We start from the raw sequence: 17,993 nt of genomic DNA, 5'->3' as shown, positions 1-17,993 counted from the left end.
CACACACACACACACACACACACACACACACACACACACAACCTCTCTATCAGACAGACACTGTACCTCTCTCTCAGACAGACACTGTACCTCTCTCCCAGACAGACACTGTACCTCTCAACCAGACAGACACTGTACCTCTCAACCAGACATACACTGTACCTCTCTCAGACAGACACTGTACCCTACTCTCTCTCTCAGACAGAGACACTGTACCTCTCTCTCAGACAGAGACACTGTACCTCTCTCTCAGACAGAGACACTGTACCTCTCTCTCAGACAGAGACACTGTACCTCTCTCTCAGACAGAGACACTGTACCTCTCTCTCAGACAGACACTGTACCTCTCTCTCAGGCAGAGACACTGTACCTCTCTCTCAGACAGAGACACTGTACCTCTCTCAGGCAGAGACACTGTACCTCTCTCAGGCAGAGACACTGTACCTCTCTCTCAGACAGAGACACTGTACCTCTCTCTCAGGCAGAGACACTGTACCTCTCTCTCAGACAGACACTGTACCTCTCTCTCAGGCAGAGACACTGTACCTCTCTCTCAGACAGACACTGTACCTCTCTCTCAGACAGAGACACTGTACCTCTCTCTCTCAGACAGAGACACTGTTCCTCTCTCAGACAGAGACACTGTACCGCTCTCTCAGACAGACACTGTACCTCTCTCTCAGACAGACACTGTACCTCTCTCAGACAGAGACACTGTACCTCTCTCTCAGACAGAGACACTGTACCTTTCTCTCAGACAGAGACACTGTACCTCTCTCTCAGACAGACACTGTACCTCTCTCTCAGACAGAGACTGTACCCCTCTCTCAGACAGAGACACTGTACCTCTCTCTCAGACAGACACTGTACCTCTCTCTCAGACAGAGACACTGTACCTCTCTCTCAGGCAGGGACTGTACCTCTCTCTCAGGCAGGGACTGTACCTCTCTCTCAGACAGGGACTGTACCTCTCTCTCAGACAGGGACTGTACCTCTCTCTCAGACAGGGACTGTACCTCTCTCTCAGACAGACACTGTACCTCTCTCTCAGACAGACACTGTACCTCTCTCTCAGGCAGAGCCTGTACCTCTCTCTCAGACAGACACTGTACCTCTCTCAGACAGAGACACTGTGCCTCTCTCTCAGACAGACACTGTACCTCTCTCTCAGACAGAGACACTGTACCTCTCTCTCAGACAGACACTGTACCTCTCTCAGACAGAGACTGTACCTCTCTCTCAGACAGAGACACTGTTCCTCAGACAGAGACACTGTACCGCTCTCTCAGACAGACACTGTACCTCTCTCTCAGACAGACACTGTACCTCTCTCTCAGACAGAGACACTGTACCTCTCTCTCAGGCAGGGACTGTACCTCTCTCTCAGACAGGGACTGTACCTCTCTCTCAGACAGGGACTGTACCTCTCTCTCAGGCAGAGACTGTACCTCTCTCTCAGACAGACACTGTACCTCTCTCTCAGACAGACACTGTACCTCTCTCAGACAGAGACACTGTCCCTCTCTCTCAGACAGACACTGTACCTCTCTCTCAGACAGAGACACTGTACCTCTCTCTCAGACAGACACTGTGCCTCTCTCTCAGACAGACACTGTACCTCTCTCTCAGACAGAGACACTGTACCTCTCTCTCAGTTAGAGACACTGTACCTCTCTCTCAGACAGACACTGTACCTCTCTCTCAGACAGAGACACTGTACCTCTCTCTCAGACAGAGACACTGTGCCTCTCTCTCAGACAGACACTGTACCTCTCTCTCAGACAGACACTGTACCTCTCTCTCAGAAAGAGACACTGTACCTCTCTCTCAGACAGAGACACTGTACCTCTCTCTCAGACAGACACTGTACCTCTCTCTCAGACAGAGACACTGTACCTCTCTCTCAGACAGAGACACTGTACCTCTCTCTCAGACAGAGACACTGTACCTCTCTCTCAGACAGAGACACTGTACCTATCTCTCAGACAGACACTGTACCTCTCTCTCAGACAGAGACACTGTACCTCTCTCTCAGACAGACACTGTACCTCTCTTTCAGACAGAGACACTGTACCTCTCTCTCAGACAGAGACACTGTACCTCTCTCTCAGACAGACACTGTACCTCTCTCTCAGACAGAGACACTGTACCTCTCTCTCAGACAGAGACACTGTACCTCTCTCTCAGACAGAGACACTGTACCTCTCTCTCAGACAGACACTGTACCTCTCTTTCAGACAGAGACACTGCACCTCTCTCCCAGATAGACACTGTACCTCTCTCTCAGACAGACACCGTACCTCTCTCTCAGACAGACTCTGTACCATACTCTCTCTCTCTCACCGTGAGGGAGGTGAAGGTCATGCACATTCCTCCGAAGCCGTTAAATGTCAGTGCGATGAAGATCAGGATTGACAGCTCTGTGGAGGAAGACGGAGACACCGTCAGACACAAACACACACACAGACACAGACACACGTATTCTCTTCACAAATGGACACACGTTCACACACACACACACATACACCCTAAAGATACACACACCTACACACACATAGTGATATGGCAGCTTGGTGATATGGTAGCTAGGTGATATGTTGATATGGTAGCTAGGTGACATGTTAGCTAGGTGATATGGTAGCAATGTGATATGGTAGCTAGGTGATATGGTAGCTATGTGATATGGTAACTAGGTGATATGTTGATATGATAGCTAGGTGACATGTTAGCTAGGTGATATGGTAGCAATGTGATATGGTAGCTAGGTGATATGGTAGCCATGAGATATGATAGCTATGTGATATGTTGCTATGGTAGCTAGGTAATATGGTGAGATGGTAGCTAGGTGATATAGTGATGGTGATATGTGAGTTAGGTAATATAAAGTGCTATTTTAGCTAGGTGATATGGTAGCTAGGTAATATAGTGAGATGGTAGCTGGGTAATATAGTGAGATGGTAGCTGGGTAATATAGTGAGATGGTAGCTAGGTGATATGGTAGCTAGGTAATATAGTGAGATGGTAGCTAGGTAATATAGTGAGATGGTAGCTGGGTAATATAGTGATATGGTAGCTAGGTATTGTAGTGATACTAATGTGTTTTTTAGATGATATGGTAGCTAGGTGACATGGTAGCTAGGTGATGTAGTGATCGTGATATGGTAGTTTGGTGACATTACAACTAGGTGATGTAGTAATAGTGATATGTTAGTTTGGTGATATGGTAGTTTGGTGATGTAGTGATAGTGATATGGTAGTTTGGTGATATGGTAGTTTGGTGATGTAGTGATAGTGATATGGTAGCTAGGTGACATGGTAGCTTGGTGATGTAGTAATAGTGATATGGTAGTTTGGTGACATGGTAGCTTGGTGATGTAGTAATAGTGATATGGTAGTTTGGTGACATGGTAGCTTGGTGATGTAGTGATAGTGATATGGTAGTTTGGTGACATGGTAGCTTGGTGATATAGTGATAGTGATATGGTAGTTTGGTGATATGGTAGTTTGGTGACATAGTACTGTATGCTAAGTAGTCTACTCACCATCAGGGTTGTATGCTCCGTAGGCGATGAGAAGACAAGAGAAGGAGAAACAGGCACTGGAATACACACAAACAATACATCAATATCATATATAACCATAAATCAATATCATATAGAGGATGTCTGGTTATTCTTTAAAAGTGCTTTCCTCACCATCTAAAATAAGCGTGCTCAATTCAAAAACTTTAGAACCAGGAACAGATATAGCCCTTGGTTCTCTCCAGACCTGTCTGCCCTTGACCAGCACAAAAACATCCTGTGGCATTCTGCATTAGAATCGAACAGCCCCCGCGATTTGCAACTTTTCAGGGAAGTTAGGAACCAATATACACAGTCAGTCAGGAAAGCAAAGGCTAGCTTTTTCAAACAGACATTTGCATCCTGTAGTACAAACTCAAAAACATTCTGGGCCACTGTAAAGTCCACAAGAGCACCTCCTCCCATCTGCCCACTGCACTGAGACTAGGAAACACTGTCACCACCGATAAATCCATGATAATTGAGAATATCAATAATAATTTTACTACGGCTTTCCATGCTTTCCACCTGGCTACCCCTACCCCAGTCAACAGCCCTGCTCCACCCACAGCCTCCCCCATTTCTCCTTCACCCAAATCTAGATAGCTGATGTTCTGAAAGAGCTGCAAAATCTGGATCCCTACAAATCAGCTGGGGTAGACAATCTGGACCAACTCTTTCTAAAATGATCCTCCAAAATTGTTGCAACCCCTATTACTGGCCTGTTCAACCTCTCTTTCGTATCGTCTGAGATCCCCAAAGATTGGAAAGCTGCCGCAGTCAATCCCCTCTTCAAAGGGGAGAAACTCTAGACCCAAACTGCTACAGACCGAGATCTATCCTATACTGCCTTTCTAAGGTCTTCCAAAGCCAAGTCAACAAACAGATCACAGACCATTTCGAATCCCGCCGTAACTTCTCCGGTACGCAATCTGGTTTTCAAGCTGGTCATGGGTGCACCTCAGCCACGCTCAAGGTCCTAAACGATATCATAACCGCCATTGATAAGAGACAATACTGTGCAGCTGTATTCATCGACCTGGCCAAAGCGTTCGACTCTGTCAATAATCACATTCTTATCGGCAAACTAAACAGCCTTGGTTTCTTAAATGACTGCCTCATATGGTTCACCAACTACTTCTCAGATAGAGTTCAGTGTGTCAAATCGGAGGCCTGTTGTCTGGACCTCTGGCAGTCTCTATGGGGGTGCCACAGGGTTCAATTCTCTGGCCAACTCTCTTCTCTGTATACATCAATGATGTCGCTCTTGCTGCTGGTGATTCTCTGATCCCCCTCTACACAGATGACACCATAAAGCCTCACCTGAGATAAGGTGGGGCTCTACCTAACAAATATGTATAGAGAACCTGGAGCCAGTGGGTTTGGTGACGTGTATGAAGCGAGAGCCAGCCAACGAGAGCATACAGGTCGCAGTGGTGGGTAGTATATGGGGATTTAGTGATATGGGATGGCACTGTGATAGACTGCATCCAATTTGTTGAGTAGAGTGTTGGAGGCTATTTTGTAAATTACATCGCCGAAGTTGAGGATCGGTAGGATGGTCAGTTTTACAAGGGTAAGTTTGACAGCATGAGTGAAGGATGCTTTGTTGCGAAATGGGAAGCCGATTCTAGATTTCATTTTGGATTGGAGATGCTTAATGTGAGTCTGGAAGGAGAGTTTACAGTCTAACCAGACACCTAGGTATTTGTAGTTGTCCACATATTCTAAGTCAGAGCCGTCCAGAGTAGTGATGCTGGACGGGCGGGCAGGTGCAGGCAGCGATTGGTTGAAGAGCATGCACGTAGTTTTACTTGCATTTAAGAACAGTTGGAGGCCACAAAGGAGAGTTGTAAAGGCATTGAAGCTCGTCTGGAGGTTTGTTAGGGATGATGCGAATTTTTGCAGCTTTTTGTTAAAAATCGCGCAACATTTCAAAGTCCTGCTACTCATGCCAGGAATATAGTATATGCATATAAGTATGTGTGTATAGAAAACACTCTGAAGTCTCTAAAACTGGTTAAATCGGGTCTGTGGCTATAACAGAACGTGTTTAGGAGTAAAAATCCCTGGTAAAACTGTTTACCAAAAACACAAAAAAAATATTCATCCGCCATTCAATGTATTGTCTAAGGCGACAGAAAATAAATGATCCCCTGTAAACGCCTACAGCTTCCACACGATGTCGCCAGTACTGGCATTTCATGTCTGCTTTATCCTTGGTTAGATCACGAATAGGCCCTTCCTGTCTTGAGGCGCACCACAGGATGTTGTGAAATTGAAAACATGGACAATGATTTCCAGACTTGCTGCTATCGAATACAGATCGCCCCGTGGTCAATTTTATAGATTATTAACGTTTATTAATACCTAAAGTTGGTTTAGAAAAGTAGTTTGAAGTAAATTGTAAAAGTTTATAGGCAACTTTTGTAATTTTAAAAAGTGACGTTGCGTCTTGTAAAGGGGCATTTTCCAGGATCAGACTGGCCTTCAGCAAATGACATTTTGGGTATACAATGACGGATTTAATCGGGAAAAAGACCCAATTGTGATGTTTATGGGACATATAGGAGTGCCAACAAAGAGGCTCGTCAAAGGTAATGAATGTTTTATATTTTATTTCTGCGTTTTGGGTAGCGCCGGCTACCGCAAAATCTGTTGTTTAGGTGACGGTCTGCTATTCTGGGGGGTGCATGCTATCAGATAATAGCTTCTCATGCTTTCGCCGAAAAGCATTTTACAAATCTGACTTGGTGGCTAGATTCACAACGAGTGTAGCTTTAATTCAGTACCTTGCATGTGTGTTTTAATGAAAGTTTGAGTTTTATCAAAAACTATAGGTGGCGCTCTAAATTTCCGCTGCTCTAACCACAGGAACACTCCTCCATAAGAAGTTTAACACAGTGTCCAAAGAACGGCCAGAAGTATACAGAATGGTGTCAGTTGCGTAGAGGTGGATCAGAGAATCACCAGCAGCAAGAGCAACATTGCTGATGTATACATGTATACCATGGCTAAGGACTGTGGCACGACGAAATGCCTCCGAGGTGCCTTATTGCTATTATAAACTGGTTACCAAAGTAATTAGATGTTTTGTCATACCGGTGGTATACCACGACTGTCAGCCAATCAGCATACACCATGTAAACTCATACCATGTCAACTCACACCTGTTTAACCATTTAAACCAACACAGACTGAACTCAGACTCCCCCCTCCTCCACCCACTGTCCCTCCTCCTCTCGCTCTCTCCTACCTGCCCAGCAGTCGTAGGTTGCGCGGTCCATATTTGTCCATGACGATGCCCAGCGGCAGAGTGATGGCTGATAGAAGGAATGATCCCACGGTGAAGGCCAGGTTCAACATCTCATCCTGGTCCTTACAGATGAGCCAGCCGTTCATCCTCATAGGGCCATCGGGGTCCTGGGGGGCCAGGGGCCTCATCTCTACCCCATCCCCTAGCCCCACCACACCCTCTGCCTCAGAGTAGTAATCACTGTAGTCATCATCACCCCCTGGTGGGGGGAGGGGGACAGACAGGTTGGAGGAGGAGGTGTGGTTACCTAGAGGGAGAGAGGGTCAGTATCAGATATTATTCTCATTAATATTGTCATTGTTGTTGTTAATGGTAATCCCATTTCCACTATTATTATTGCTGAGAGAGAGAGAGAGAGAGAGAGAGAGAGAGAGAGAGAGAGAGAGAGAGAGAGAGAGAGAGAGAGAGAGAGAGAGAGAGAGAGAGAGAGAGAGATGCAGCATTGTACTTTACTCTGGGTGAATGAACCGTGAGGTAGAATGCCTCAGCAGATTAGCAGAGTAGTGTGGTAGTCAGGTGGTCAAGTGATGTTGTTCTGACACATGGTTCTGTGTTACTTGACATCACGGCCACTTCATGAAGATACTACTACCCTGTGCTGTGATTTTAACATCTAAATGTTAATCAAAATGGGACCATCGCGCTCTTCCAGCAGTTTGGTTGGTGCGTAAGACCTGTCAATTCAGAATTCAAAAATATGTTGCATAAGGCTTTGTTTTACTGCAGCGTTCACATACTTTTCAGCTTTCCAGCCTTCTTCAGTGTGTAGGTACCATTTTGTAAATCCAAAACAGCGTTTGTAGGGAACACAGGTGAGCAACTGATGAGCAACAGGTGCTTCTAATCAGGGTTGCCAATAATCTGCCAATCAGGGATGTGGCTTCTCTGGTACGCCTGTACACAAGTTAGTCACAAAGAAATAAAGAATGATAGGACAGTCTATCCCTCTCTCCTCCCTCTGATCCCTGGTCCTAGACTGTCCTGAATCTAGTTGATGATCCCTGGTCTAGACTGTGCTGAATCTAGTTGATGATCCCTGGTCTAAACTGTCCTGAATCTAGTTGATGATCCCTGGTCTAGACTGTCCTGAATCTAGTTGATGATCCCTGGTCTAGACTGTCCTGAATCTAGTTGATGATCCCTGGTCTAGACTGTCCTGAATCTAGTTGATGATCCCTGGTCTAGACTGTCCTGAATCTAGTTGATGATCCCTGGAGAAACCTCGGCCACATGTGACCTCATCCTTCGCCCTCTAACTCTGATTAGAAACAGCTTAGTACACACACACCCTGCCTGGCCCGATAACACTAACCTCCCTTCTCTGATACCACAGGCCCTCTCTCAGCAAAAAAAAAAACATGAGGAGGAGGGGAGGAGATAGGGGGAACAGATAAAAAGAGAAAAGATAGAGATGGTCGAGGTATTTGCATCGATATTATCTCTGCTTCACTGGGCCTTTATGAGTTCCTCTCTGGCACTATGCCGTGCATGGATAAAGAGATACCATACACAGGAACATGTTGTTATTGTCATATCAACGATAGATTAGGATTCAGTTTGAGAAATACTTCCACTGATCAAATATAGAAACATGAAAAGTATCTCTTTACTCCTGAAGTTAAAAACATTCTTCACGTCTCAACTTTAAATAAGAATCGAATGAAATAATAAGATCAACTCAATTGACTTTAGTCAACAGAGAGAGAGCAGAGACAGGGACAAGACGGAGGAAGAGAAAGATAATGTCAGAAGTTTTTAAAGAACAACGACAGAGGAAGAGAAAGATAAGAGTAACGTCAGAATTTTGACTTCCAGTAGGTACCGTGTGAGTCAGTCTGCACGCACGCACACACACACACACACACACACACACACACACACACACACAAGGTGGTGACTGTAAAAAGTGATGTGTTGTTTATGCTGAGTGAGGTGTATTTTGTAGCTGAGTCCAGCTGGTTAGGGTTCCAAGTCTACTTCCTGTTAACAGACCTTTGGAATGGAACAGCCAACCACGACCCACAAGACCTCGTCTCCCACATGCTAACAACGTATTGAGATAGAAATGCAATGTGTAGAACAGATATGATAGTCTGTCATGTAGAATAAAGGATCAGCTCTGTAGTGGAGAACAGATATGATAGTCTGTCATGTAGAATAAAGGATCAGCTCTGTAGTGTAGAACAGATATGAAAGTCTGTCATGTGGAGTAAAGGATTGTGACTCTTGCTGTCCCCAGTCCACCTGACTGTGCTGCTGCTCCAGTTTCAACTGTTCTGCCTTATTATTATTCGACCATGCTGGTCATTTATGAACATTTGAACATCTTGGCCATGTTCTGTTATAATCTCCACCCGGCACAGCCAGAAGAGGACAGGCCACCCCACATAGCCTGGTTCCTCTCTAGGTTTCTTCCTAGGTTCTGGCCTTTCTAGGGAGTTTTTCCTAGCCACCGTGCTTCTACACCTGCATTGCTTGCTGTTTGGGGTTTTAGGCTGGGTTTCTGTACAGCACTTTGAGATATCAGCTGCTGTACGAAGGGCTATATAAATACATTTGATTTGATTTGATTTGATTTGATCAGCTCTTCTTTTCTTACCAAAACTTACATGGACAAAAAAACACACACTTAACATTACAATACAATTTCAGAAATTTCTAAAAACATGTTTTCACTTGTCATTGTGGGGTTTTGTGGGTAGATGGGTGTGATTATTTTCATTTTGAATTCAGGCTCTAACACAACAAAATGTGAAATAAGTCAAGACGTGTGAATACAGACGAATTTCAACAAACGTCAATGCATCACACCTTCATCATACACATTGCCATGGCAACGATACAGGACATCACCTATGTCTCAACTACAGTCCCCCTCATCCTTTATCCCCTGGAACTGTCCAGTGCTTGTAGCATTCTATGCCATATGGTCTCATTGACCATTCTATTTTTCTCTAACACATACCGTTTCAATGTTTCTATAACAATACATTTGATTCATTAACGGTCGTAATGATGGAGAATCATTTGATTTCCAGTTATGAAGTAAATGTTTTTTCAAAATCATTGACGAGAAAAGTATGGTCCACACTATTGGGCATTTCACTGCACCCTCATATGCCATGTCTTTAAATATGCAGACAAATGAATTAAAAGTACATTTACATTGTAAAACTTCTGACAGCCAACTGTCTAACTCCGCCCATAACTTTGGGACTTCATAGCTTTCCCAGAAGGCATGGATTATTGAGTCATTGTTAGTTTTACACTTAAGATATGACTCTGCCGTTGTGCTGTGGAATTTGTGAATTTTAGGGGACCTCCCTCCTAGACACCTGATGTTCCTGGGGTCCTCCTAGACACCTGATGTTCCTGGGGTCCTCCCTTCTAGACACCTAATGTTCCTGGGGTCCTCCCTTCTAGACACCTAATGTTCCTGGGGTCCTCCCTTCTAGATACCTAATGTTCCTGGGTACCTCCTAGACACCTGATGTTCCTGGGGTCCTCCTAGACACGTAATGTTCCTGGGGTCCTCCCTCCTAGACACGTAATGTTCCTGGGGTCCTCCCTTCTAGACACCTAATGTTCCTGGGGTCCTCCCTCCTAGATACCTAATATTCCTGGAGTCCTGCTAGATACATATTGTTCCTGGGGTCCTCCCTTCTAGATACCTAATGTTCCTGTGGTCCTCCTAGACACCTAATGTTCCTGAGGTCCTCCCTCCTAGACACCTAATGTTCATGGGGTCCTCCCTCCTAGACACCTAATGTTCCTGGGGTCCACCTAGACACCTTATGTTCCTGGGGTCCTCCTAGATACCTAATGTTCCAGGTGTCCTCCTAGATACCTAATGTTCCTGGGGTCCTCCCTCCTAGACATCTAATGTTCCTGGGGTCCTCCCTCCTAGACACCTAATGTTCCTGGGGTCCTTCTAGACACCTAATGTTCCTGGGGTCCTCCTAGATACCTAATGTTCCTGGGGTCCTCCTAGATACCTATTGTTCCTGGGGTCCTCCCTCATAGACACCTAATGTTCCTGGGGTCCTCCTAGACACCTAATGTTCCTGGGCTCCTCCTAGACACCTAATGTTCCTGGTGTAATCTTAGATACATAGTGTTCCTGGGATCCTCCTAGATACCTATTGTTCCTGGGGTCCTCCCTCCTAGACACCTAATGTTCCTGGGGTCCTCCCTCCTAGACACGTAATGTTCCTGGGGTCCTCCCTTCTAGACACCTAATGTTCCTGGGGTCCTCCCTCCTAGATACCTAATATTCCTGGAGTCCTCCTAGATACTTATTGTTCCTGGGGTCCTCCCTTCTAGATACCTAATGTTCCTGTGGTCCTCCTAGACACCTAATGTTCCTGGGGTCCTCCCTCCTAGACACCTAATGTTCCTGGGGTCCTCCCTCCTAGACACCAAATGTTCCTAGGGTCCTCCCTCATAGACACCTAATGTTCCTGGGGTCCTCATAGACACCTAATGTTCCTGGGGTCCTCCTAGACACCTAATGTTCCTAGGGTCCTCCTATATACATAATGTTCCTGTGTTCCTCCTAGACACCTAATGTTCCTGGGGTCCTCCCTCCTAGACATCTAATGTTCCTGGGGTCCTCCCTCCTAGACACCTAATGTTCCTGGGGTCCTTCTAGACACCTAATGTTCCTGGGGTCCTCCCTCCTAGAAACCTAATGTTCCTGGGGTCCTCCCTCCTAGACACCTAATGTTCCTGGGGTCCTCCTAGACACCTTATGTTCCTGGGGTCCTCCTAGATACCTAATGTTCCAGGTGTCCTCCTAGATACCTATTGTTCCTGTGGTTCTCCCCCATAAACACCTAATGTTCCTGGGGTCCTCCTAGACACCTAATGTTCCTGGGGTCCTCCCTCCTAGACACGTAATGTTCCTGGGGTCCTCCCTTCTAGACACCTAATGTTCCTGGGTCCTCCCTCCTAGATACATAATATTCCTGGGGTCCTCCCTCCTAGATACCTAATATTCCTGGAGTCCTCCTAGATACCTATTGTTCCTGGGGTCCTCCCTTCTAGATACCTAATGTTCCTGTGGTCCTCCTAGACATCTAATGTTCCTGGGGTCCTCCCTCCTAGACACCTAATGTTCCTGGGGTCCTCCCTCCTAGACACCTAATGTTCCTGGGGTCCTCCTAGACACCTTATGTTCCTGGGGTCCTCCTAGATACCTAATGTTCCAGGTGTCCTCCTAGATACCTATTGTTCCTGGGGTTCTCCCCCATAAACACCTAATGTTCCTGGGGTCCTCCTAGACACCTAATGTTCCTGGGGTCCTCCCTTCTAGATACCTATTGTTCCTGGGGTCCTCCCTTCTAGACACCTAATGTTCCTGGGGTCCTCCCTCATAGACACCTAATGTTCCTGGGGTCCTCATAGATACCTATTGTTCCTGGGGTCCTCCCTCCTAGACACCTAATGTTCCTGGGGTCCTCATAGATACCTATTGTTCCTGAGGTCCTCCCTCCTAGATACCTAATATTCCTGGAGTCCTCCTAGATACCTATTGTTCCTGGGGTCCTCCCTTCTAGATACCTACTGTTCCAGTGGTCCTCCTAGACACCTAATGTTCCTGGGGTCCTCCCTCCTAGACATCTAATGTTCCTGGGGTCCTCCCTCCTAGACACCTAATGTTCCTGGGGTCCTCCCTCATAGACACCTAATGTTCCTGGGGTCCTCCTAGACACCTAATGTTCCTGGGGTCCTCCTAGACACCTAATGTTCCTGGGGTCCTCCTATATACATCATGTTCCTGTGTTCCTCCTAGACACCTAATGTTCCTGGGGTCCTCCCTCCTAGACATCTAATGTTCCTGGGGTCCTCCCTCCTAGACACCTAATGTTCCTGGGGTCCTTCTAGACACCTAATGTTCCTGGGGTCCTCCCTCTTAGACACCTAATGTTCCTGGGGTCCTCCCTCCTAGACACCTAATGTTCCTGGGGTCCTCCTATACACCTTATGTTCCTGGGGTCCTCCTAGATACCTAATGTTCCAGGTGTCCTCCTAGATACCTATTGTTCCTGGGGTTCTCCCCCATAAACACCTAATGTTCCTGGGGTCCTCCTAGACACCTAATGTTCCTGGGGTCCTCCCTCCTAGACACGTAATGTTCCTGGGTCCTCCCTTCTAGACACCTAATGTTCCTGGGGTCCTCCCTCCTAGATACCTAATATTCCTGGAGTCCTCCTAGATACCTATTGTTCCTGGGGTCCTCCCTTCAAGATACCTAATGTTCCTGTGGTCCTCCTAGACACCTAATGTTCCTGGGGTCCTCCCTCCTAGACACCTAATGTTCCTGGGGTCCTCCCTCCTAGACACCTAATGTTCCTGGGGTCCTCCTAGACACCTTATGTTCCTGGGGTCCTCCTAGACACCTAATGTTCCTGGGGTCCTCCCTCCTAGACACCTAATGTTCCTGGGGTCCTCCCTCCTAGACACCTAATGTTCCGGGGGTCCTCCTAGACACCTTATGTTCCTGGGGTCCTCCTAGATACCTAATGTTCCTGGGGTCCTCCCTTCTAGATACCTATTGTTCCTGGGGTCCTCCCTTTTAGACACCTAATGTTCCTGGGGTCCTCCCTCATAGACACCTAATGTTCCTGGGGTCCTCCTAGACACATAATGTTCCTGGGGTCCTCCTAGACACCTAATGTTCCTGGGGTCCTCCTATATACATAATGTTCCTGTGTTCCTCCTAGACACCTAATGTTCCTGGGGTCCTCCCTTCTAGACATCTAATGTTCCTGGGGTCCTCCCTCCTAGACACCTAATGTTCCTGGGGTCCTTCTAGACACCTAATGTTCCTGGGGTCCTCCTAGATACCTAATGTTCCTGGGGTCCTCCTAGATACCTATTGTTCCTGGGGTCCTCCCTCATAGACACCTAATGTTCCTGGTGTAATCTTAGATACATAGTGTTCCTGGGATCCTCCTAGATACCTATTGTTCCTGGGGTCCTACCTTCTAGATACCTAATGTTCCTGTGGTCCTCCTAGACACCTAATGTTCCTGGGGTCCTCCCTCCTAGACACCTAATGTTCCTGGGGTCCTCCCTCCTAGACACCTAATGTTCCTGGGGTCCTCCTAGACACCTTATGTTCCAGGTGTCCTCCTAGATACCTATTGTTCCTGGGGTTCTCCCCCATAAACACCTAATGTTCCTGGGGTCCTCCTAGACACCTAATGTTCCTGGGGTCCTCCCTTCTAGATACCTATTGTTGCTGGGGTCCTCCCTTCTAGACACCTAATGTTCCTGGGGTCCTCCCTCATAGACACCTAATGTTCCTGGGGTCCTCATAGACACCTAATGTTCCTGGGGTCCTCCTAGACACCTAATGTTCCTGGGGTCCTCCTATATACATAATGTTCCTGTGTTCCTCCTAGACACCTAATGTTCCTGGGGTCCTCCCTCCTAGACATCTACTGTTCCTGGGGTCCTCCCTCCTAGACACCTAATGTTCCTGGGGTCCTTCTAGACACCTAATGTTCCTGGGGTCCTCCTAGATACCTAATGTTCCTGGGGTCCTCCTAGATACCTATTGTTCCTGGGGTCCTCCCTCATAGACACCTAATGTTCCTGGGCTCCTCCTAGACACCTAATGTTCCTGGTGTAATCTTAGATACATAGTGTTCCTGGGATCCTCCTAGATACCTATTGTTCCTGGGGTCCTACCTTCTAGACACCTAATGTTCCTGGGGTCCTCCCTCATAGACACCTAATGTTCCTGGGGTCCTCCTATACACCTAATGTTCCTGGGGTCCTCCCTCCTAGATACCTAATATTCCTGGAGTCCTCCTAGATACCTATTGTTCCTGGGGTCCTCCCTTCTAGATACCTAATGTTCCTGTGGTCCTCCTAGACACCTAATGTTCCTGGGGTCCTCCCTCCTAGACACCTAATGTTCCTGGGGTCCTCCTAGACACCTTATGTTCCTGGGGTCCTCCTAGATACCTAATGTTCCAGGTGTCCTCCTAGATACCTATTGTTCCTGGGGTTCTCCCCCATAAACACCTAATGTTCCTGGGGTCCTCCCTTCTAGATACCTATTGTTCCTGGGGTCCTCCCTTCTAGACACCTAATGTTCCTGGGGTCCTCCCTCATAGACACCTAATGTTCCTGGGGTCCTCATAGACACCTAATGTTCCTGGGGTCCTCCTAGACACCTAATGTTCCTGAGGTCCTCCTATATACATAATGTTCCTGTGTTCCTCCTAGACACCTAATGTTCCTGGGGTCCTCCCTCCTAGACATCTAATGTTCCTGGGGTTCTCCCTCCTAGTCACCTACTGTTCCTGGGGTCCTTCTAGACACCTAATGTTCCTGGGGTCCTCCTAGACACCTAATGTTCCTGGGGTCCTCCTAGATACCTATTGTTCCTGGGGTCCTCCCTCATAGACACCTAATGTTCCTGGGGTCCTCCTAGACACCTGATGTTCCTGGGCTCCTCCTAGACACGTAATGTTCCTGGTGTAATCTTAGATACATAGTGTTCCTGGGATCCTCCTAGATACCTATTGTTCCTGAGGTCCTACCTTCTAGACACCTAATGTTCCTGGGGTCCTCCTAGACACCCATTGTTCCTGGGGTCCTCCTAGATACCTAATGTTTCTGGGGTCCTCCTAGATACCTATTGTTCCTGGGGTCCTCCCTCATAGACACCTAATGTTCCTCTGGTCCTCCCTCATAGACACATAGTGTTCCTGTGATCCTCCTAGATACCTAATGTTCCTGGGGTCCTCCCTCATAGACACCTAATGTTCCTGGGGTCCTCCTAGACACCTAATGTTCCCGGGATCCTCCTAGACACCTAATGTTCCTGGGTTCCTCCTAGATACCTAATGTTCCCGTGGTCGTCCTAGACACCTACTCTTCCTGGGGTCCTCCCTCCTAGACATCTAATGTTCCTGGGGTCCTCCCTCTTAGACATCTAATGTTCCTGGGGTCCTCCCTTCTAGACACCTAATGTTCCTGTGGTCCTCCCTCATAGACACCTAATGTTCCTGGGGTCCTCCTAGACACCTAATGTTCCTGGGTTCCTCCTAGACACCTAATGTTCCTGGGGTCCTCCTAGACATTTAATGTTCCTGGGGTCCTCCCTCCTAGACACCTAATGTTCCTGGGGTCTTTCTAGATACCTAATGTTCCTGGGGTCCTCCTAGACATTTAATGTTCCTGGGGTCCTTCTAGACACCCGATGTTCCTGGGGTCCTCCCTCCTAGACACCTAATGTTCCTGGGGTCCTCCCTCCTAGACACCTAATGTTCCTGGGGTCTTTCTAGATACCTAATGTTCCTGGGGTCCTCCTAGACATTTAATGTTCCTGGGGTCCTTCTAGACACCCGATGTTCCTGGGGTCCTCCCTCCTAGACACCTAATGTTCCTGGGTTCCTCCTAGATACCTAATGTTCCTGGGTTCCTCCTAGTCACCTAATGTTCCTGGGGTCTTTTTAGACACCTAATGTTCCTGGGGTCCTCCTTGATACCTAATGTTCCTGGGGTCCTCCCTCCTAGATCCTAATGTTCCTGGGGTCCTCCTAGACACGTAATGTTCCTGGGGTCCTCCTAGACACCTAATGTTCCTGGGGTCCTCCCTCCTAGATACCTAATGTTCCTGGGGACCTCCCTCATGGACACCTAATGTTCCTGGGGTCCTCCCTTCTAGACACCTAATGTTCCTGGGGTCCTCCTAGATACCCAATGTTCCTGGGGACCTCCCTCATAGATACATAATGTTCCTGGGGTCCTCCCTCCTAGACACCTAATGTTCCTGGGGTCCACCTTGATACCTAATGTTCCTGGGGACCTCCCTCATGGACACCTAATGTTCCTGGGGTCCTCATAGGCACCTGTTGTTCCTTTACATTTCTTTCTACATTTCTGGAATGTGTAATGCTTAATCTTTATATATTAAATACAGCCTTTAATATCTGTGTGAGAGGTGAGTGATGTCAGAGAGAGAGACTGTTACAGAGATTTTCATGTGTTAATGTAGAAACCACTCACATTCAGGAGAGCGTGAAACACGGTTCTCACGTTCACAGTACTCTGAATTATCACCCTGCTACAAGTTGTGGAGATGTGTATTAAAGTTTGTGGAGAAGTTAATTGAAGGTTGTGGAGAAGTTCATAAAGGTCGTGGAGAAGTTTATAAAAGGTTGTGGAGAAGTTTATAAAAGGTTGTGGAAAAGTTTATAAAAGGTTGTGGAGAAGTTCATTGAAGGTTGTGGAGAAGTTCATTGAAGGTTGTGGAGAAGTTCATTGAAGGTTGTTGAGAAGTTTATAAAAGGTTGTGGAGAAGTTTGTTAAAAGGTTGTGGAGAAGTTCGTTAAAGGTTGTGGAGAAGTTGACTAAAGGTTGTGGAGAAATTCCTGACCCCTCCTGTCTCAGCCTCCAGTATTTATGCTGCAGTAGTTTATGTGTCGGGGGCTAGGGTCAGTTTGTTATATCTGGAGTACTTCTCCTGTCTTATCCGGTGTCCTGTGTGAATTTAAGTATGCTCTCTCTAATTCTCTCTCTCTCTCTTTCTCTCTCTCGGAGGACCTGAGCCCTAGGACCATGCCTCAAGACTACCTGGCATGATGACTCCCTGCTGTCCCCAGTCCACCTGGTTGTGCTGCTGCTACAGTTTCAACTGTTCTGCCTGCAGCTATGGAACCCTGACCTGTTCACTGGACGTGCTACCTGTCCCAGACCTGCTGTTTTCAACTCTCTAGAGACAGCAGGAGCGGTAGAGATACTCTTAATGATCGGCTATGAAAAGCCAACTGACATTTACTCCTGAGGTGCTGACTTGCTGCACCCTCGACAACTACTGTGATTATTATTATTTGACCATGCTGGTCATTTATGAACATTTGAACATCTTGGCCATGTTGTTATAATCTCCACTCGGCACAGCCAGAAGAGGACTGGCCACCCCACATAGCCTGGTTCCTCTCTAGGTGTCTTCCTAGGTTTTGGCCTTTCTAGGGAGTTTTTCCTAGCCACCGTGCTTCTACACCTGCATTGCTTGCTGTTTGGGGTTTTAGGCTGGGTTTCTGTACAGCACTTTGAGATATCAGCTGATGTAAATAAATTCGATTTAATTTTAT

General features: G+C 47.0%; 1 protein-coding gene and 1 long non-coding RNA gene across 3 annotated transcripts in view; one reads left to right on the top strand and one right to left on the bottom strand.

Annotated features, from left to right (window-relative positions):
• The window catches only part of LOC110534814 (large neutral amino acids transporter small subunit 4), a 50,530-nt gene that overhangs the window by 30,551 nt on the left and 1,986 nt on the right, over window positions 1-17,993 (bottom strand). For both annotated transcript variants that reach the window (XM_036989523.2, XM_036989522.2), the window contains exons 3-5: window positions 6,817-7,123; window positions 3,543-3,598; window positions 2,344-2,420 (exon numbers count right to left, since the gene is read on the bottom strand). In XM_036989523.2, the coding sequence (XP_036845418.1) occupies window positions 2,344-2,420; window positions 3,543-3,598; window positions 6,817-7,123 (440 nt within the window). The remainder of the gene's footprint in view (window positions 1-2,343; window positions 2,421-3,542; window positions 3,599-6,816; window positions 7,124-17,993) is intronic.
• Window positions 5,823-17,992, top strand: LOC149979909 (uncharacterized). The gene is made up of 2 exons (XR_016484071.1): window positions 5,823-6,157; window positions 17,440-17,992. It is a non-coding gene; the product is annotated as an uncharacterized LOC149979909 (long non-coding RNA).

The sequence above is a fragment of the Oncorhynchus mykiss genome, chromosome 10 (genome assembly GCF_057628025.1).
Source record: "Oncorhynchus mykiss isolate SJ-2025 chromosome 10, ASM5762802v1, whole genome shotgun sequence".
Lineage (NCBI taxonomy): Eukaryota > Metazoa > Chordata > Actinopteri > Salmoniformes > Salmonidae > Oncorhynchus > Oncorhynchus mykiss.
The sequence above is the reverse complement of the archived record's forward strand: the minus strand, read 5'-3'. Positions and strand labels throughout refer to the sequence as shown.